Genomic DNA, 19,022 nt, shown 5'->3' with positions numbered 1-19,022 from the left:
TTGCCAAAGGAAAGGAAGTTGCCTAATAATTATGCACACCTGATATAGGGTGGTGATGTCATTAGACCACACCCCTTCTCATTACAGAGATGCACATCACCTAATATGCTTAATTGGTAGTAGGCTTTCGGGCCTATACAGCTTGGAGTAAGACAACATGCATAAAGAGGATGATGTGGTCAAAATACTCATTTGCCTAATAATTCTGCACTCCCTGTATATCCGGAGGCCCAAAATGGTCCTGGATCGTCACACTTGGGGCAACCCTTGGTCAGAGCTACAGGAGACACTGTGGATGCTAGAGAACCCTCGCTATCACAAATTTTTCACTTTATAAAACAGCTCAAGAGGATGTGCGTACAGAAAATCAAAGCACTCGCCTGGCCTCTAAAAAAAAATAATTCAGGTCACCATTAAGAAAGTTATTAAACTTTATCTGATGATGGCGAACAGATTTCTGCCATGGAAGAGCGCTCTCAACTGCTTAAGTCTAAGGTAGGTGTGATAAAGGCCCAACAAGGATTACAAGAATCACGAATAATAGACATTATGTGGAAGCTCGAAGAATTTGAAAATCAGCAGCGTAGAAACAAGCTTTGCTTCCTCTGGATATTTGAAGGTGCAGAAGGTAACGTTATTCACTCTTTTATGCTAACACTCTTGAAAGCAGCGTTCCCGGAGCTAATACATTGGGACTGGGACTCCGAGCCTCAGTGGGTACATCACTTCCTTATGACCATTAAGAAACAGGGAATGGTTGAAAGGGACAAACCAAAATCAATTTTAATGTACTCTGGAAACTTTCTCCTGAGAGAAGCTTTATGCTTGAAGGTGCATCCTAATGCAAAGAGAGAGTATGGTGGCCATTCTTTTTTCGTCAGAGCTGACTTATTCCATTCGATGGTTGAGCTTTCTATTCCATTCCAGAAACTGGGCGGAAAAGTCTTCCTGCTGAATCCGGCCCGTCTCAAAGTAACTATTAATGGGAAAACACGTATTTTTCTATCTGAAATTATGGCGAAAGAGTATTTGAAAGACCTCGGGCTGGTCTTTCTGCAAGGACTCAAATGGACTTAACAGACTCATTTGTTGAATTATGACTGTGTGTGTTTTTCCTCTATTTCCTGATTTCTCCTGTTTCTCTTAATCTTGATTTGTAATGGTGTTTTAGTGTTGCTTATCAGACGTCATTGTCTCTGGGATATAATGTGGGGTTCTCCTTCTTTTCCTTTCCTTTTTTTTTTTCCTTCTTTTTTCTTCCTCTTCATTTGTAATGGCTGTTGGGGGGGGGTGGTGGCGGTGGGGATTCAGCCAAGGTGGGGGGCAGGGTTTGGGAGGTTGGGGGTGGCGGGGGCAGGAGTTGTTTCAACACAAGAGCAAAGGGAGATTTTTTTACACAGATTCCCTATGTGTACCCATGGTTTCTATGGTACAATCTTAACTACAATTGGGGTTTGTTTTGGTTGTTAGCTTTTTTTTTTTTTCCTAACGCTGACAGATGGCTAATAGTATTGATTAGTTACAATCAATACTTGCGGATTAAATAATGTTAAAAAATGCCAGAGGATTGCTTTGGAATTAGTCATTAAAAGTGGACATCATCTGTCTTCAAGAGACACATATTGAGGGCTCTAAGCAAGGGATTCTCGAATTACTTTGGTTCCAGTTAGTTGGTGCTACCTCGTTTGGAGTGTGGACGAGAGGTGTTGCAGTCCTTGCGAGAAGGCAACTCTTCTCTTTTAGGAACACACAAGTTAAATAACCACGGGCGGTGGGTCATAACTGAATGCTACTTCTTGAGTAGGGTATTTACACTTTTTTCAATATATAGTGGCCATTTCTGAAGAACCAACAGTGTTGGAGAGGCTTAACGCTGAGTTAGCCCCATGGTCATTGCAGATTATTTTTTGTGGTAACTGTAATATAAATGAATGGCATTGGGGTGGCAATAGAACAAACTCTGGTAGAAAGCCCAGGTTTTTCCATTTTCTGCAGGACCTGGTTTATAACCATGGGTTTGTAGAGGTCTGGGGAGGCCGAAATGCCTTCCGATCCCGGATCAACGTATTATTATTCTCCTCACTAAAAAAAAAAAATGTGCAGAAACTATTTTTGGGTGTTGAATCCTCTAATACAGGACTGTAGAATTTGTTGTATGCTTCCAAGCTATATGTCTGATCATAATCCTCTTGTGGTAACTGTAATATTTAAGTGCTAGGAAAAGGCAGTCCTCGAAATGTAGCTTTAAATGTGCCCTTTTAGCGGGCGATGATTACACCAATACCATCAGAAAATTGATTCCTATTTTTATGAAGGAAATTATCGGGGGTGCCCTATTTGGAGTTGTGTGGGAGATGTTCAAAGCTGGCATTCGCAGGGAAATGTTGCGTTTTAGTCTGGACCGCCAAAAGGAAGAGAAGCTCCGCGTAGCTGAGCTACATGCAACTTTGGCGGTGGCAGAAACTAAGTTTGTTTCCGCAGTTACTATTGGCGAGGGCATACTAGAAACCCAGCAATGGTTCACAATGATTAAAGGCTCAATTACAAAGATGGCTTGCAGAAAAGCAGCAGAGAAATAACTAATGTGGAAAAAGAGTTCCTATGAAATTAGTGAGCGGGTAGGTAATCTTCTTACCATTCGTGTGCATCAAAAGCAAGTACAAGGGTGTATAAGAAGGGAGGGACCCTATGTGTGGCCTACTCTCAGAACCCTTGGATATTCATGCAGGCTTTCAGAGGTTTCTTGAATTTGTCTACCAAAATCCTGGATTGGGAGGAGAGAGAAGTGGCGGCAGGCAGCGTTCCCTCTCCGTTCGTACTTGGGAAAGAGGCCTAGGGCTGCCTTTGGAGATAAGTCGCACTCTATGCAGGAACCACAGCCAAGCTACAAACGAAAATGCAACGTATCCAAAACGCCTCCGCCCGACTCATCCTCGACGTCCCACGCCGCGACCACATCTCTGCCCACCTCAGAGACCTACACTGGCTACCCGTATCGAAGAGGATTACCTTCAAACTAATCACCCACGCACACAAAGCCCTCCACAACACAGGTCCGGCCTACCTCAACGACACTCACCTTCCACACTCCCGTCCGCCAGCTCCGCTCCGCCAGCCTCGCCTCCGTCCCCCGCATTCGCCGCACCACCGCCGGAGAAAGATCCTTCTCTCACCTCGCCGCCAAGACCAGGAACTCCCTACCGCTCCACCTACGCCAGACCCAGGACCTCCTGACTTTCAGGAAATTCCTCAAGACATGGCTATTCGACCAGTAGCTACCCCCCCCCCCACCCCCAAGCGCCTTGAGACCCTGACGGGTGAGTAGTGCGCTTTATAAATTACGTGATTGATTGATTGAATCAAGAGGAAGATGGAACCAGGGACAGTCTCCTACAGGCCTGCTTCCAAATGGGGAAGGGGCAAAATTATAAATGAACACTTGCTGTACTGGTTCTACTCAGCAACGGTGCTACTCTGCTTAGCTAGATCGTCACTTCTGGAACACTTTGGTTTACAAGAAGGTGGATGTATACGAGGTTGTGCTTCTGGTTATTGTGAAACGCAATACACTGAAAATACAAAGAAGAGGCAATTACCATTAATATATCAAATCCTCTACACAGGTATCAATACAATGCTTCAATATTTCACACTTGAACATTTCTTAATAATCGTGAGAGCAGATCAACCAGATACTCGATTGGAATCTGTTGAAGAAGAACTTGAAGTACTGATAGAGTTTTAGGCATTCCATGGATAAACTCAGAACAAAGAATGGAGTTAATGACACTCGTTACATAGATTGGAATCAGCCAGACTCGTTAAGAATTAGGAAACAAGGTTGCTCTAGGCACATAGATTGGAAGTTACACACACTCTCAAGGTATTTTAGCGACCAGGTAACTCTTGGAAATGGATTACACTCAGAATAAGTAAACGTGGAACAAGTTTATATGTGGCACAAGGTTGAAGTAATGGACACTCCCACAATTGTGTTCTGTACATTGGCTAGATTTGGAAACAAGTCAGTACATGAAACAAGATTACTTCTCTGCACAAGGTTGGTGTTACTGACACTGTCAAGGTTGTACTTGAAACATGGAATGGAGTTACAGACACTCCTAAGGTATTCTAGGAAACAGGGGTACACTTGTTACAAGGTTGGAGTCTGGTACACTCCCAATGTATTCTAGAAAACACAGTTACACTTGGTACAAGGTTGGGGGTCGGGTACACTTCCAAGGTATGCTAGAAAACACAGTTACTCTCGGTACAAGGTTGGAGTCGGTTGCACTCCCAAGGTATGCCAGAAAACACAATTACTTTTGGTACAAAAGTTGGAGGTTTGGAGTTGGTTCAGAAGAAAGTCTCAAGTCCAATAGCAACACAGTTCAGGAGTCAAGACTTGGACAAAAGGTTCAGAGCCAAGACAAGCAAGTAGATAGCAACAGACTTGCAAATGCTGCTAAGGATTAGTGTGCACTAACTGGAGGCAAGTACTTAGCCTGGGCTAAGACTTGAGCTGAAGTTCAAAGGAGGCATGTGGGCAATTGCAAGATGTTCGAGAAGAGGCAGAATCATAGCTCATGGGGGGAGACACTGGAGGCGTTGCAGAAATCAGGATCTCTTAGTCTACAGAAGATAGTTGGAAGACTAGTGTGCTAAAAGGTGTACTGACGGCTCCCAAGAAGAATGTCAGGACAAAAGTGAGCAGCACTGGGGCAATGAAGGTCTGGGCAACTAAGAAGATGAGTGAAGGGGCAAAGCTTTGCAGGAACACAAGAAGATTCGAGCAACTCAGGAGGTGAGTGCAGGGACGCTGCTTGACAGGAGGCGATGTGGTTCAGGGTTCAGGTATAAAGCCAAGACCCAGAGGCAACTTCAGAGGGGCTATTTATACAGGAAGCCAAGAGTGTTCCTGAAAGGCATGTTTCACATGTGGAGGCTTCCAGAGGAAACTGGGGAAAAATCATGTGTTACATACAAATGAATTTGGCAGAAAGGGGCTGCAGGGAAAGTAGTAGCATGAGGCTGTCTAGTAATATCCACTGCACATAGGGCACAAGATTGAGTCGTGACAGGGTCCAGTGCAGTCACTCCTCATTGGTCCCTTGGTTCGTCCACCCAAGGGGTACTCCTTTTCAGCCCTTCGTGCCCCTGGGGCTAACAGGAGGCCGGTCAAATGAGTGCAAGTAGCAGGTCACACATCAGTGGTCCTAACAGGCAGATCCAGAGAAAAGTTCTCTTTCCTGCCTCTTCAGCAGAGTGTTCTATTTTGTGGAGCTGGTGATGGGAATCCAGGATTAGATTGCACACTAGCTAATGTTTGATGAGAATTCAATACAGTCCCGTGAACCATCCCTGAAAACCATGCCATGCGGTCTTCCAAGACTTTAGGACCCAATGTCTAGCTCTCCCAAAGTCCCCACAGGGGCGGCTTTATTGAAATGATAATATACTTCTGACAGAGTTCCTCTTTAGTATGAGCATGTCAAAAAGGCATGGCACATCCTGGTCCTTTGAGAATGCACCTATGTTCCTGTATGCTGGGCTTTTCCACAGTCCAAGAGCCAGGACTTCTGTCTAAGGGCAGGGAAATATTTCACACCTTATTCTCAGGAGGCAAGCAACCAGTAGAATAGATTTAATTACTGCTAAGGCTTCCACGAACAATAAAATATAATTTTAGAAATCAACGTACTAAATTTTACTTGGATGATCTTTGTAACCTTTTTCTAGTTTGACCAGGGGTAGAGGTGACTGTTAAACATGAGTCCTCAAGAGAAAAATCTATAGTGGCCTGTTCAGTTAAATAGCACTCTGCAGCTTGTACGTGTACTCGTGATATTTCACTCTCCCAACTTTTATACAGTGTACACCCAGCCTTGCGAGCTATAAAGCACCCTTAGGACTAACTTAGCCTATGTCTACGAATAGGTTTCTCTACATGTTAAAACTGTTTATTTTTACTTGTCCAACCGCAGTGTTGTACCCTGTAGCTAGTTAGGCTACAGCAGTAGGCCTAAAGCCAAGCCTGTTCACTCACACCTATTAGTGGTATGCACTGCAGCCCACCTGTGGTATTTTGCTTTTATGCCATTTGTGCCTTTTCTGTACCACAATCACTGCAGCCTTTTGTGAATATGCCATGGGAACAGCAAAGCCTAACCAAGTAAAAGGATGAACCACTCAAAAATATTCACATTTTATTTTTTACTCCATAGTATAACGTGCAAGACGACAATCAGCTGATGAAATTTAAGTGGAGGAATGACTGTGCTACTTCACTTTTGGGTGCAATATTGATCCCGTCCAAGATGTAGGGTTTATTGAGAAGCTTGGGTAGAAGTATCTAGTACTTTTAAATTGTTAGTCCAAAATATTATATCGGTCATGAGTAGGCTCATGGAAATGCCATTATTCATGATGCCCCAGATATTTCTCGTCTCCCTAATCAGATGATCAGATGGCAGTTAAGATGTAGCCTGGTCCTATGCAGCATTCAAATTCCAGAAACTGCGACACATCTGATGTCGTACTGTGAGCAGATGCTGGCAGTTTTGGAAAGTGTGTTTAGCAGCGAGTTAGGAAACGGTATCATCATTGAACAGTTTACACAGTTATGTGTTGGATCCAGAAAAATCGTGTTAATCTGAGAGGATACTTGTACTGGAGTGAGATGAAGGTGATGACGCCATGTTTATGATCTTGAAAAAAAGGTGGTTTGGAAATAATTTACGTTTCGCTGGCTGTTTGAACCTGAATGTTCATAATCATAATCCTTAACGTGTTTAGTTTCACTGTTTTACAATATTGAAACAACTTTCTCTTCATTGCTAGGATCCTTTTAGATACAGCTATCCTCCATTACCCGATGATGACTTTCAAACACCCATGTGTGAGAACGGACCTATTGCCAGTGAAGATGAGACTGAAACCAAGGATGAAGTAGAATGTGAAGTAAGAGATGGAGTTGGATGTAATCAAAGTGACGAACAATTAACTAAGCCAAAAAAGGTATGGTCAGAAGAAATACTTTTTTATTCATTTTGCTGGCTTATTGTTGTTGGGAGGAAGACAGTAAGTGAGAATTGTGCTATATGTTTCTTCCATTTAAACTGCTTTTATACAGTGTGGATTACCTTTCCATGTCAATGTAAAATATGTCTGACGAGAAATACATCATATGGGTAAAGATATTAATATTTATGGAAGGAGTAAATGTGTACTGTAGCTTAAAGATTAACGTCTCTGTAAAAGGTCGACTATTTCTCAGTAAAAAAAATTGGACCAACAGCTTTCTGTGTATTGGTGCCGCTTTACATCTACATCATTTGTTTTCTATTTAACATTGACATTATTGATGAAAGGTACGTTTGTTACACATGAACTAGGTGTGCCACATCTCTGTTCTTCTCAAACACTTAGTATTGTATAACTATGTTGTTCAACTATAGCAAGAAAATAAAATCATAAGTAAATAGGGTACCCACACTGGAGTAGGCTGGATATATTTCAGACAGTATTTCGTCTGGGAACTAGGACTTCACCAGAATGGTTGGTTCAAGACAATTCCTAAGCATTTATGAAATCATTTCCCAGATCATGGAGTAGCACTAAACAGTAAGCTTTGTGGGGTGTGAGATGCAGAGATGTGCTTTCTAGACATTGGGGGCTGCTGTGGGAAGGTGTGTTTGGGAAGGAATATGATGCTAGTAGAAGTCAAACATAGAGAGATCTTCTGCATTGAAAGCGGAATACATGTTGACTGCATCCCAGTGCTGTCATTGTTTCATTTAATTGTTAATAGAGACAAATGCATCAGTGAAAATCAGTGTACTTGCAAACACACTTTTATTGATTTATTACTATGGTGCAATGGGTAAATTCATTATTGTTAGCCAAGTAAAGAGTAACAGGCTGGAGAAACCAATGTGTAGTGCCATAGAAACCCCATTCAGATATTAGGTGGCAGAAGGAAACAATGGGGCTATACAACACAAGCCTTCCTCAATGTGGTTCCTTCTCTAGCTTACAGAATATACATTTAAACATTTTCACCTCAGGGAGAAAAGTCTTCAAATCTATTCTGATAACTCAACTCTGGGCCATTGAAGTTGCCTTTCGACTCTGTCTTGGGCAAAGGTCTGTTGATTGGGAAGGCATCCCGCTCCCTAAACATAAAGATGTGTCTTTGACAATCATTATCTGATGAAGAAGAGGTGTGAAAAAAAACACTATCACGCTTACTTGATTCTAACACCATTGCACAGATTGAACCAAATGAGGGAATTACTATGGCAACCTTCAGCCTATCTTAATATTAACTCCACTGTCTTCTCAGACACCAACGAAGTGGCTGCAGGTGCAATCACACAAGCATTGCCAGAAAAAATGTAATACCATTGGGCCTAGATGACTTAAGGCTGATTTGAATGTCTGGCCGGGAGAAGTGAGAACATTTGTCACCATATGACTTAAACAAATTATTATGATTTTGCTGCGCACTAAGATGCCCAGAATCACTCTAATAAACTGGAGACGTTGACACAAAATAGTTTAACATCCAGGCATCTGAATAAGCATACAGGAAGTATTCCTGACGAAGGGTGTGAACAAAACTACAGTCCTCAGATCTGATGAAAATCCTAAAGAAAATGCCTCGAGTTGCAAGTGTATACATTCTACAATAATATTTAGATACTTCTCTCTGAGCCTCTTCATTTTAATTAATGAAATAAGTGCCCCGGTGTACAAGGCTACCAGCAAGTCCTGCTTCCGAAAGGGCTAGATAACGTGCTGCAGTTGTAAAATTTGACTCTCTGATTCCCAAGATGTTTGAAAGGTCTTCGGTGGTCCAAAATTTGATGAAAACCACCTTCTTTTGACAACCTGTTGTCATTCCAAACGCAGGTGTTGGCGGTGGTGGGTACCAGCTATGGGCTGCTTCAAGCTTTAAACAATTTCTCTTTCTTCTTCTGTTTCATTCCAGGAAGACACTTCTAAGTTAGATTATACTAATGTTCTATATGTGGGCCTCCCAGACTATTTGATTAGCAGACTGACGGTTTGTTCCAAATGCTGCCGCATGTCTCATCCTCAAACTTCCATGTTGAACATCTATGTCTCCTTATTTGCAGCCGCTACAAGGGTTGCAAGTAAAGAAAATAATTCTTTACAAAGCATTAGTTTTGGCCCATAGGGCCCTCAATACCTCATTTCTAGATGCAGCACTGCTCCTCACATTCTTCTCTTGCTGTGATTCCAAGGGCTAGGCAGGTCAGAAGAGGAGCTCCTCCTTCTCTTATTTGCCCGTACAAGCGTGGAATTGGCAGCCAGTAGAGTCTCATTTGGTGAGTTCAGAGTTATCTTTCAGAAAGAATCTTAAAACATAGTTATTTGCTATTGCTTAATTGTGAACCTGCACTCGTATTATTTTTTTAAAAACTTCTTCAGGACACAGGGACTAAGTCCATGAGTCCTATAATGGTGGCTGCAGCATTTTCTTCTAAGTGGTTGCCAGCCAATCAGATTGCTGGGTATGACAGAACCAATCCCCATCCTGTGGTACTGAAAAGGCTGATTTAAGAAACAACTTCCACATCCGATCAGCAGATCCTATTTTCTTCATTTTTGGGTACTGCTGGGCTCCTGCAGGACCAGCCATCCAGGCATACTTTGCTTTTTACCCAGTCAAGCACTTCTTTAAGCGTAGATTTCTCTGAAACGGCTAAATGGATTTACACCAAATCACAAAAATAATTATTTCTGACTTTTTACCAAATTTTGTGTTATTCTAGTCAGCTAATTTTTTTCTGCAACAGAGAATTAACATGGGAAACAAAGGTTTTGGGAGCCCTGCCACCACTCTTTTTTTTTTTTTTGTTTGTTTTTTGTGACCCCTCTCTACCCAAAATTCAATGAAGGAGCTGATGTAGACACATTTTGTTGGGTTTGGAAAAATTGCTGCAGATTTGCCAAACACCTATAAAGTGAGTAAAGAAACTAAAAACTCTCTTCCTATAGAACTCTGATCCAACTAAAAGTACACAGTAGCTACGGCCTTTATGTTAAGTATCAGTATTGTCACTTGACAGTCATTCCATAGCATAACTAGAAGGGGTGCACATAGGTGCACATATGTGATGACATCAGGTACAGAACAATAATCTTAGTCTTTGATTATATTCTCCTTCACCCCTGAAGATCACATCAACCCACACAGTTACGACCACAGAGTATCATTACCAAAGAGGTTGCTGCTCAGATTGACGCCAATAGATGACCCTGATTTTGAAATTGAGTTTCTTTGGGCTCTGCAAGGAAAAGTGAACATCTTCAAAACCAGCATTAGAAACCAACTTGCTATTGTTCCTCTGCCAGGTGAAGTGAGCCACATGGTGCATCCTGGATTGGCACTGCTCCACATGATTGTTAGCGTTTAATATCCCCAGTCTCATTCTAAGCCTGTGTCACAAATGTCACAACCTGCTGAACACCTGGGTCACAAATGTCACAACCTGCTGAACACCTAAATTCCATAAGTGCTCAAATTCATAGTCATTGGGGCTCTGATTTCTCCCTGCTGCCGAATGAAAGGTATATATTGCCTTTTCTGTTCTTTGTAGTTGGCAGCAGGGAGAGAATCCTCAATTTCCCTGGCTCCCTGTTCTGTTTTTCTGTTTTTGACCTTATGCAATACCATTCACTGTGTGAGTGTGCGCTAATGGTACCTTGAGCTCGCCCCACATATTATACAGCCCTCAAGTCAAACCATTGTTTGCTTCAAGCACCCAGAACTATTATTGTGTTTCACAGGCCTGCAGAGTCTCAGGCGTTTTCTCCATAACTCCAACTTTTGTTCATGCTTGCCTTACTAGGAGCCTCATTATTCCTGTCTCCTGAGGAATACACAGTAGCCATTGTTGACTTATAATTCTTTTCACTAGATTGTACCTGTTTTTGTTGGATTGTGGCTGGATGCTTAGTGACTGACATTGTGTAATTTGCTAATAGCCCCTTAAATGGTTTGGACTGCTTGTTTTAGCAAAATAAACTTAAAAATAAAAATCACTTGGGATCACCGGATTCCCATGGACTCCGACACTCAATAACGATTTTAAATTAAGATGAGCATCTTTATTCATATTCGCAACTGATGAGCGTATGATCCATTGTGAATGAAAATACGACAGAATATCAACAACTGTGATTGAGAATGAAGATGTGCATCCTAATTAGTAGTCACTATTTTTGAGCACCTAAGCTTTTGGAGTTCTGGTCACCAATGGTGTTTTTGATGTTAGTGGTGGAGTCTCACTCCTTTTTTTTAGCAGCATACTTTTCCACTTATGGGGTGTGCATTCTCATGTTTGCCCTGATGAAGACCCTTATGAAATATTCCCTTTAGGGTCAAATTGCTTGACCTAGCCATAAGACAGAAGAGTGATGTACTGAATCAAAGACAAACACAAAATCAATGAGTGATAAGAGTTGTAACTGGGTTGTGAGATGTTATTGCATTGTGATGTAATGTGTACTGTAAAGTCTTTAGACAGTTTCTTATTTTGAACTGAGGATGTGCTGTTTCAATTGAATGTTGTCTCACAGAGGGAACTGCCTCAGCCTCTCATAAGCAGCATATTAATCTATTAATTTGTCTGTAGGAACCATTGTTTACTTTGCCATATAGGTTTACCCAGGTTCTGAGGAGTGCAGTGTTACCCCCTTCATTTGGTATCACTGTACCATTTGGTAAGCATCCATGAGATTCATCATGATTTTCTGACAGTGTCAATTCATAATCCTCGCTTGTACCCTATTAAGGTAATTTGTAGTCTAGACTGTGCCTCTGATCACTCCAGATCTCAGTTCTTCTGCTGCAATTTCACTATGTTATGTTCTTATTCTCTTACAGATTGTATGGTTGCATGTGCTTGCCTTTCTTTTTGCCTTCTAGTGATTTATTAACATGGATTCTCCTACTAAGACATCTTTAAAGGAAGGAAGAGTGGTAGATTTGAAAACCATGAAGCCAGTTGACCTAACACAAAGCAAATGTCAGCTTAGAGATGTGGGGTAGCTCTATTCAGGTGTTTTCATCCATTGTCATAAGAAAGTGTTCACTCAGAGGTGGCGGGGCCCACAACACGGTGCTTATACATACACCATTTTGTAACACAAGAGCAGCAAACTTGAAACCACTCAGTGGTCAACTTGCTGTAATGAGAGGGCGAGCTGTTAAAGAACAACATGCCCTAAGCATTAATATTGTATGACACTTAAGGGTCTCTTTACGAGTCTGGCAGTTCAAGGACAGCCAGACCCGCGGTCAGACCGCTGCAGTCAAGGCGGTCCGACTGCCACATCACGACCCTGGTGGCTGGACCACCAGGGCACCGCCGTACTTGCCAGGAACATGGTTCCCAACGGGCTGACTGTGGTCTGACTCGTGCTCAGTCACAGTGGTGCAGAGTTCAGCACTGCAGTGCTGAGCACGAGTCCCTTTTCCACCAGCCAAAGCTGGCAGAAATGCTGTACAGGGGGCCACAGGGCCCCTGCACTGCCCATGGCGCTGCCCTGCACACTCAGAATGCGCACTTTCCACTTTGCAGACAGTGCGCATTCTGAGGGTGCTACGGTATTAGCCAATACCGTAGCACTGTTCCCTCCGGGCTGACTGGGGGAAAAGTTGTAATACGATGTTCCCGTCGGTCAGCCCGGTGGAAACATGGTAATACAGCAAGGGGGGGGCGAGGTAGCCGGGTTGACGGACGCTTTTCCCCCGCGAGTTTGGCAGTCGGCTCTTCTGACAGTAAAACTCATAATGAGCTCCTTAGTAATTTGAGCCTTGAATACTGTTTGGCACAAGGTTACAGACCCGCTGGAATTCTGGAGTTGTGTTTACTATGCAGATTCAATCACACAAATAAGTGACAGGAAAAAGTGATAAAAATGTGGTCTTTCTTTTGAATCTGGCAAACCACGGTTTAATTGTTTACTTGCCACTTATTGCCTATATCTGGTTTGACTTGCCGTTCAGTTCCACAGATATAACGTACCAATCATAAAAATATTTAAAACCTTTAAATTTCTTTCTTAAAAAGTTACCAAACATTTTAAGACAGTCCCACTTCTAGCTATCCCAGTGAAACGCAATCACTGTTAACTACTATCTACCCTTCCCCCTTTCCCCTCTTTTTAAAAGAATCCTGGACTCTCTCCTTGGGCTATGAGGAAGATTATAGCATCAGCAAGTATCTCTGCTCGGACCAAGAGTGCTTAGGCTGTGCTGGCAATTGCAGGTGGTTGACAACAGCACAAGCATGTTTTTTTTAGAATCAGACTTTGACCCAGAGCAAGGGAGAAAAGGACAGAAAAGGAAGAAGGAAGAGAAAGACCGGAAAACAAGGATGAAGTAGAACCTACGAGAGTGGAATAATGCTAGGAAGTTTACGAGGCATGACGTTGAGTCAAGTTTTAGGGAGCACTTTTAATTGACATCCCCAGCATTTGGTAATGCTGGCTGGTGGTGGCTCCTAAGAAAAATATGTTGAGGGGCCTTACAGTTAGTTTGCAGTTTACGCACTGAGCAAAGACACTCCTGGCTTCTCTATTGTGCAGTGTGCTAAGTTACACCTACTCTCATCAGAGCCCTCTGCCTCCATTAGTAGTGGACTTGAAATTTGAAGGAAAGTGCTGTGACTTGGACATAATGCTTCATCTCCCTGCCACACAACATTTGATGCCTCATGTTGCTATAAGTAAAAGTGAAAAGATTCTTCATGTTACTCTACCAGTCCACTGGTACGTAAGTGTGCAGGAGTTTAGTAGTAGCAGCACAAATCTCTACCAAAACATGAGGAGGCACAGTCTTCTTTTCTGGCGCTTCATAGCACCCAGGGAGGAGATTGTGACGAGAGCCATCTTCGAGAATATTATGCCACAGTTTTTGTAAAGGTGATTAATGGAGCTTTGCTGCTTTCTCAGTGCTAGAATTCAGTAACAAACACATGACATGGAGCGGAGGTGTGCGCAACTAAGGTGAACAACTACATCTTTAGTAATGCGCAGAAAGGATGATGGCAGTGAGCGAAAGCCAGATCATGCTGCTGACACTGAAAAACTTTTCATGCTCTGTAAGATTCTTAGCAACATGACGTCCTTATTTCCCATAGGTAGCAGGTCAGACATGTCAGATATCTGGTGTACCTCAAATGCAAAAATGAGAGAACAAAACAGATAATGGCACAATGCACACTAGTCTGAAAATATTAATAGAGCTGAAGTAGGGCGTTTTCATGATAAGGGGTAAACTCACTCTTTTTCCAGAGTCAAAATGTCAATTAACTGACATTCTGAAGGAAGATATTAATGAGTGCCACGAGTTTACTGACTGTTGGAAACCACTCAATTCCTCAGGCCAGACCATCTTAGATGGAGCGGTTCTGTTGCTCGCAATAAACGTCGATCTTTCACTAGTGACGAGGCCATCTCATCCAGTTACAGATAAGCACCAGACTTCAGTTGAGCTTGAACCACTGCCAACTAATACCGGTCCTCAACCAGAGCCGTGCCTGCACCAGTGTAGGTAGAGATTCTCTTTCACTACCTAGGCATTCAAACACAGATACCTTTTGTGTCGACTTCTCCATTACAAAGCTAACTTTCTTGAGACCTTACTCGGCATTTCTTTGGCATTTATAGCAAGGGTCTGCCTCTCATGCTGTTTTATTTTTCTCCTCACTTGAAATATTATTTTTCTTTGCTTTCTTCTCGATTATGTGGATGAAATGGCAGCACTGGTGAAGATGCCACTGACTAGCAAGTCAAGATAATGAATAACCTCTCAATCAGCTTATTGCTATTTGACCGCTTGTTCAGTTAACCTTTCCATCTTCCTTCAGTTTTTTTTGCCACTTGGCTTCCAGCTACTGTCCTCTTCTCTGCATTTGTTTTCCTGCTTTCACCTAGTGTATCTGGGCCTACTTTTCTCTAAATTATAAAAATCTGGATGACACTGGGACAGCTCATTAGACCAGTGCCAGTGGGTGCATTTGTAACATGAGGTTCAGAAGACAAAAACCTCAATCCCAACTAATAACCCGTTTGGGAGTTTGCCAGGCAGGAGGAAAAATGGATCACTGTAGCATTTAATAACTCGCATGATGCTGCCAATATTTAGCCATGTCACACTCTTACATCACCACCTTCACAGTGATGCCACTGTGGGGCTGCAAGACTCACTCGAAGTATATCTAATTGCTTACATTTGTAGGGTGATGCAAGAACCACATTTTTTGAGGTTCTGCAACTGTAGCTTTGTTCAAGTGCTTAGCACTTAAGGGCTGTGCTTCCCATTCTGAAATCGTTTTTCAATCTGACGGTGGTCTTTGCCAGACAGTCTTAAGTAATATTTCTACTCTCATTTCAACATGCTCTCTTATAGGGATCAATAGGTTGTCATGGTCCATACCTTAATTCATCTTGGTGAACAAAGCAGACTGTGTGATAATAAAAAGATTTACAAAAGCAGTGAGCCCAACCTCTGAGAGGAAATTAGTGATTGGTCCCTTTCAAAGCCATTTCTTGTAAAAGGGTAATTGTGATGGGTCCACCAAAATTATTGTGCTCTCAAACTGGAAATGACAACATACAAAGGTTAAAAGCTATGCTTGCACCAAACTCGGTGACAAAAGTTTCCCTGAATATTAACAAGCAAACATTCTCATCCACTTGAGCCGAATAAGTCTAATAATGTAAACACACTATCTTCATGCATGCCATAGATCAAAGTCCTATACCCTACCCCAAGCCTCCAGTGTAGAGCCTTTTCATTACAGATTTCGAAAACCGGTATACAGTTCCTGTATGTCAACACTTCAGCCAGGTTGGCTATTTTTTTGTCACATTAACATATCAGGTACCAGTTAATAAAATCCCTTCTTTCCTCATAATGTATCAGTATACATAGATCATCTATTGGGTATGTGGGGAAACAGATACTGTAATGCAACATCAGGAAATACTGATAATGTTTGGTGTGATGTGATAATTATCTTGTGAGATATTACTGCACCATTAAAAGTTTTCCCACTTACAATGACAAATAGCTGTTAAGAATCGGTGTTTGTTCTCCAAGGTTTTCGTGTCGTTCCGTTGCCCCCTTGGGACCCATTATTGCTTGTGAATGGCTTACCGTCAGTTTTCAATTGATGGGAAAATATTCATGTTTTGCAACCGGTTTTTGGTCACCAGACATTAATACAACTCTTAAGGAATCAGTATTTAGAAAGGGCACCCTTAACAAGCCCCTTACAAATATTGATTGCTCAATGTTTACTTAACCCATTTAACAATCCAGAAAACCTTTTCAGTATCGTTAATACGAATTATTAAATTACAAAAAGTGTTTCAGCGATTGCCAACTCTCAGATTTCTGGATCCGAGGGTTTGCTACTGTTAAAACATTTGGTACATTACGCCCTAAATGTTAGTCTTTTTTAATAGAACATAAGTTTTAAAACACCTCAATATCTGCATTAAGTTGCTGTCTTCAGCACAAGTGAGGCAACATGCTTCAGGCAGGAAGATACATTTCTTTTAACTAGAAAGCAATTTACACCACACTGCTTCTCACATGCTTTCCAACAACCCTGAGCGACCATTTTGTCGGAAATTTTGAAACATGCACATCTTCGGCCACCTCAGTGAAACCTTTACACAGAATATGCCATATTCAAGAGCAAGGTAGAATGAAAGCAAACAGGCAGCTTGGTGGAATTCTTCTGCGACCAGTAAAAGAACCCACTGCAGTAAGTTTTATTAAATTGTATTTAAAGTAGTAGTTCTTAGTTCTTATTAGTTAATTACTTGAATATATATCAGTTACTCATAGTTTTCCTTTATCGTCCTTCACCTTTTTTATTTCTTTTCAGGATGAAATATAACGACGCATAACACAAAGTCAACAGTGGAAAAAAACAAGAGATGGATACTGAATCAAAAATTGAACTGCATCACCAATTGAAAATTAGCAGTATTAATGATATTTGCATAGATTTTTTGCTGCAAGTGCATTTCTTTAACTTCTCCCTCGAACCTTCCAGTTCATATGTAGCTCGTGCAAGTTTGCACTTTTTACCAGAGAGGTCTATTCTGCAGGTCAGACCTTTGTTCCAGTCCATGTGTAGCTCATGGAAGTTTGCACTTTTTTACCAAAGAGGGCCATCATGCAGGTAGTCCCTTTTTCCAGTCCGTGTACCTCATTCAAGTTTACAATTTATACCAGAGTGCCAGTCTGCATGTCAGACCTTTTTTACAGTCCAAGTGTAGCTCATGCAAGTTTGCACTTTTTATATGAGAGGGCCATTCTGCAGGTTATACCTTCATTTCTTCCAAAGATTGTTGAGATAAGTTTTAGTCAGAAAATTGCTCTGCTAATGTTATATAGTCCCCTGTGTCCGTTATCAATGAAGGAAAAACAAATGAATATATTTGACGCTGATACAGCAAAAGCACTCCATTTGTATATTTTAGTTAGAAATCAATTCAGGTGATAAAGGCGGCAAAGCAGTCTCTAAGAAGACAATTCTACCCTGGACCTCTTTTTCTGTTTAGTTGTGGTATGGCTGTGGCTGGGAAAAATTCAACATCCTAAAGAATCCGGGTGACTGGACCCTGTGCTATCCTCAGAGAAGTGCCTTTGCCGTGCATCAGCAGCTTCTTGCTCCAAATATGATCTTTAATCTCCACACACTAAATTGGTTTTGAGGTGTATTACTTTGGAAATTATCTGTGGATGACCTTCAGTTATGTGTGTTTTGGCACTTGATCTGTTTTCCTGCAAATTTATTTATTGTCCTCCTTCCTTCCCAAATCCTAAGGATATCTTCGGGTCAGCAACATAAATCAGTAATGGTTGTTCTTTAGCTCCATCTCTATCTGTTTCCTCTGTAGAGCTGCGGAATTGAGGGTGAGCTGTCATTTAAGTTATCAGCAACACTCATGTGGAACCAGAGGGTTGTTTCTGAGGTGATGCCTTAGTGTAGCATTAGCACCATCAGGCACCTGATAGCAAAGCTGAAAAATAGTCCTAGATCTACCCTGACAGCTTAGAACGTTTCTATATTTGGATGAGAATTTTGTGTGATGTGTCAATCAGAAAACAGGCCCCACTCAGTACTAATTACCTAGTAATTTAATTAGATCTGTTGAATTTGCATGATATTTTTGTTTACAAAGCAGAATTTCATTTGTTTTCTGATGAGCCTATCTATTTCAATGACCAATGACTTCTGTGTTACAACTTGATAAAGTAGAGACCGCTACTAGTCTACTTCAATTTGCACAATGTTAATTAGCTTGGCCTACCCCTGCTTAAGAAAGCTGGGCCAGGAACTCCTATAAAGGATGGACAGTACCCAGCCCACACTACACAGTTATGCTTTATATTTGCTACCCAAACCCTATTCAATACTGTAAGCTCCCCAAGTACTGCTAAGAAACCTGCCAACAAAAAAATCTAACCTGATGCACTCCCACTGAAACACTCCATAAAATGATACCCAGTTATACAGTTGCTTACCTCTTCCTTTCTTAGGGGCTACCTCTTGGAGGTCATGCTCCAGTGATGAGGTAACACCCCTTGGCATCAGCAGGCACTCCTTATCGGAAGGGACATTGTCACCGTCACAGACTTTTCAAGAATATCCGTACTGTGACAGCCATATCACCCCCAATTTACAGCTATACAGTCAAGAAGCCTGGGGGGCGGTATGTACTGAAATATGAAATGGAAAGTGTATCCCATTGCCCACACAGTCTGACCTGCCCCTGTACCTGAAACACACCAGTGACCTAGTATGAATCTTGAGAACCTGCTAATCACAGTGCTCAGGAATCTTACAACATGGACCCTTGAACGCAAACCACCATACCCTATCTAGTTGCAGTGCCCAAATTTAGGATAATGAATTATTCTTTTATTCTTCCAAGATCTAGTATGTTATGGACATATGAAG

General features: G+C 41.8%; 1 protein-coding gene across 1 annotated transcript in view; it reads left to right on the top strand.

Moving 5' to 3' along the window:
- Positions 1-19,022, top strand: part of MOSPD2 (motile sperm domain containing 2) — a 476,198-nt gene that overhangs the window by 156,494 nt on the left and 300,682 nt on the right. The window contains exon 9 of the mRNA XM_069205003.1: positions 6,841-7,017. Within this exon, the coding sequence (XP_069061104.1) occupies positions 6,841-7,017 (177 nt within the window). The remainder of the gene's footprint in view (positions 1-6,840; positions 7,018-19,022) is intronic.

Source organism: Pleurodeles waltl, chromosome 8 (assembly GCF_031143425.1).
Source record: "Pleurodeles waltl isolate 20211129_DDA chromosome 8, aPleWal1.hap1.20221129, whole genome shotgun sequence".
Taxonomy (NCBI): Eukaryota; Metazoa; Chordata; class Amphibia; order Caudata; family Salamandridae; genus Pleurodeles; species Pleurodeles waltl.
This window is presented reverse-complemented; position numbering and strand designations above follow the sequence as displayed.